At 44.8% G+C, this 2,500-nt stretch overlaps 1 protein-coding gene across 1 annotated transcript in view; it reads right to left on the reverse strand.

Annotated features, from left to right (window-relative positions):
• Nucleotides 1-676: 676 nt before the first annotated feature.
• LOC138020677 (sarcoplasmic reticulum histidine-rich calcium-binding protein-like) overlaps nt 677-2,500 on the reverse strand; it is a 3,810-nt gene continuing 1,986 nt past the window's right edge. Inside the window, exons 2-3 of the mRNA XM_068867616.1 lie at nt 2,452-2,500; nt 677-728 (exon numbers count right to left, since the gene is read on the reverse strand). The exon at nt 2,452-2,500 is cut by the window's right edge and continues 857 nt beyond it. Of these exons, the coding sequence (XP_068723717.1) occupies nt 677-728; nt 2,452-2,500 (101 nt within the window). The remainder of the gene's footprint in view (nt 729-2,451) is intronic.

Consider the following 2,500-nt stretch of genomic DNA (forward strand, 5'->3'; position numbering starts at 1 on the left):
TTTAAGTTGTTGCTCAAGCTTAGGGCTTATAAACAGTGGTTGGACAGTGAGCAATTTCACACCATCACGAAATGTAGCGGCAAATTTGATTTCCTCGTTAAAGAAATGTTATACATTGGCATGCGTAAACCAACATTGAACGTGCAAACGGGTTCCATCCGCGCCAAAGTGTTTGTTTAGGCCGTTTATTGTAATTTTTGCTTATCTTGTGCCTTTCCTTATTTGCATGTTATTTAACTAGTCTCTTGATAATGGAGTCATGATGACCCCGAAACGTCGAGCAGCAATAAATCTTTCCTGTTTTTTTTATATTTCCACATTTATAGCTTGTTTTAGCATTTACAAGCTCAAAGTTTATTTCCCCATACAAAGGCTATAAATAGTATACCGAGCTTGGGCTGCCTGTGGGTAGCAAAGCTCAAGAAAAAGGGATCTTTGGTTCGCTACCAAGAAAGAGACAAAAACAAGATCTTCAGCAAGATATCAAGCAGACAGACAAAGGCTATATGGAAAAGAAAACGGAAGAACCCATTGCTACAAGTTGGTTTGAAGACGAACTGTTGGTCATTGAAGCGTTGTTCTTGTACTTGTTAGCTACAAGCCAAGATATAACCCCGGACAGGATCTTTGCAGAGTACCACAGAATTATACAATTCTGCTCAGAAGTGACAAGTTATCAAAATGTATTTTCTCTGCGTCCAAGATCCTCGTCAGCAATAACAAAGAAACTACAGGAAATAAAGGACAAGTTAAAGGTTGACTAGAAATTATTCAAAAAGCAAATCCAATACAACTGTTTTTTTGACTAAAATCGTATTTGCACAAGCAGATAACAAAATGATATCTTCCTGCAACGGTCAATCTCGTTCCAAAGAACTAATCGTCGCTGGTTACTGCTTTGAGGGAAGTTTTGTCACAGCTTCTCCGCGATGGCTTACCGTTATTTCGCATCTTAGGCGACACTTTTAGTCACCCGAAACAGTTTTAAATGAAAAACAAACACATTTCTGACAAAGTTAATGGGTATTCGTTTAGTATTCATGATTCTTGATGACAAGAAAACGTATTAAAAGGTAAACGTGTTCTGTTTGAACATTTCTGTTAAATTATACTGTTTAAAAGGGTTATATAAAACAGTGCCGGAATTAAGTATAAATTAGTTGTTTTGGGACTTTTATCAATATTAATTCTGTCTTTTGGTTAATAGGCAGGTCTTCCATGTACTCTGGTCTTTTAATTTTTCTCAATCGGGGACATAAATTTTGTTCTCTTTGAGGAGGAAAATATAACAATGCAGCTCTTATAACGAGATCACTGAATATACTGTAATGAAGAGAATATAGATTGCCCAACTAGAAGCCATGGTTAATATTTATTCCAGGCTAATTGTACGTTAACTGATGCCTTTTTCCCGACTGAATAACCCATAGTTCAAAATTTGCTTATGAAGTGATATCAAACCTGTAAAAAAAGGTCACAAATCTAGGTATGTAAGGCTTCTAGTTGGTAGTTCGTTTCAGCGTCGTTTGTTAGGCTTTTCGCTACCGCTGTTAAAAATCAATAAATAATAACGACAAGAAGTCTGGATGGATTGTCTGCATATTGCTGCCATTCCGCTGCACCCATTGTTCCTCTCTTCCTACTCTTTCTACTGTTCCTCCGTACCCACTGTTCCTCTGTGCCCACTGTTCCTCCGTACCCACTGTTCCTCCGTACCTACTGCTCCTCTGTGCCCACTGTTCCTCAGTGCCCACTGCTCCTCTGTGCCCACTGTTCCTCAGTGCCCACTGTTCCTCCGTGCAAACTGTTCGTCTGCGCCCACTGCTCCTCCGCGATCACTGCTCCTCCGTGCCCACTGTTCCTCTGTGCCCACTGTTCCTCTGTGCCCACTGTTCCTCTGTGCCCACTGTTCCTCTGTGCCCACTGCTCCTCTGTGCCCACTGTTCCTCTGTGCCCACTGTTCCTCTGTGCCCACTGCTCCTCTGTGCCCACTGTTCCTCTGTGCCCACTGCTCCTCTGTGCCCACTGTTCCTCTGTGCCCACTGCTCCTCTGTGCCCACTGTTCCTCTGTGCCCACTGCTCCTCTGTGCCCACTGTTCCTCTGTGCCCACTGTTCCTCTGTGCCCACTGCTCCTCTGTGCCCACTGTTCCTCTGTGCTCGCTGTTCCTCTGTGCCCACTGTTCCTCTGTGCCCACTGTTCCTCTGTGCCCACTGTTCCTCTGTGCCCACTGCTCCTCTGTGCCTACTGTTCCTCTGTGCCCACTGCTCCTCTGTGCCCACTGTTCCTCTGTGCCCACTGCTCCTCTGTGCCCACTGTTCCTCTGTGCCCACTGTTCCTCTGTGCCCACTGCTCCTCTGTGCCCACTGTTCCTCTGTGCTCGCTGTTCCTCTGTGCCCACTGTTCCTCTGTGCCCACTGCTCCTCTGTGCCCACTGTTCCTCTGTGCCCACTGTTCCTCTGTGCCCACTGTTCCTCTGTCTCCACTGTTCCTCCGTGCAA

This window comes from Montipora capricornis, chromosome 10 (genome assembly GCF_036669925.1).
Source record: "Montipora capricornis isolate CH-2021 chromosome 10, ASM3666992v2, whole genome shotgun sequence".
Classification (NCBI taxonomy): domain Eukaryota; kingdom Metazoa; phylum Cnidaria; class Anthozoa; order Scleractinia; family Acroporidae; genus Montipora; species Montipora capricornis.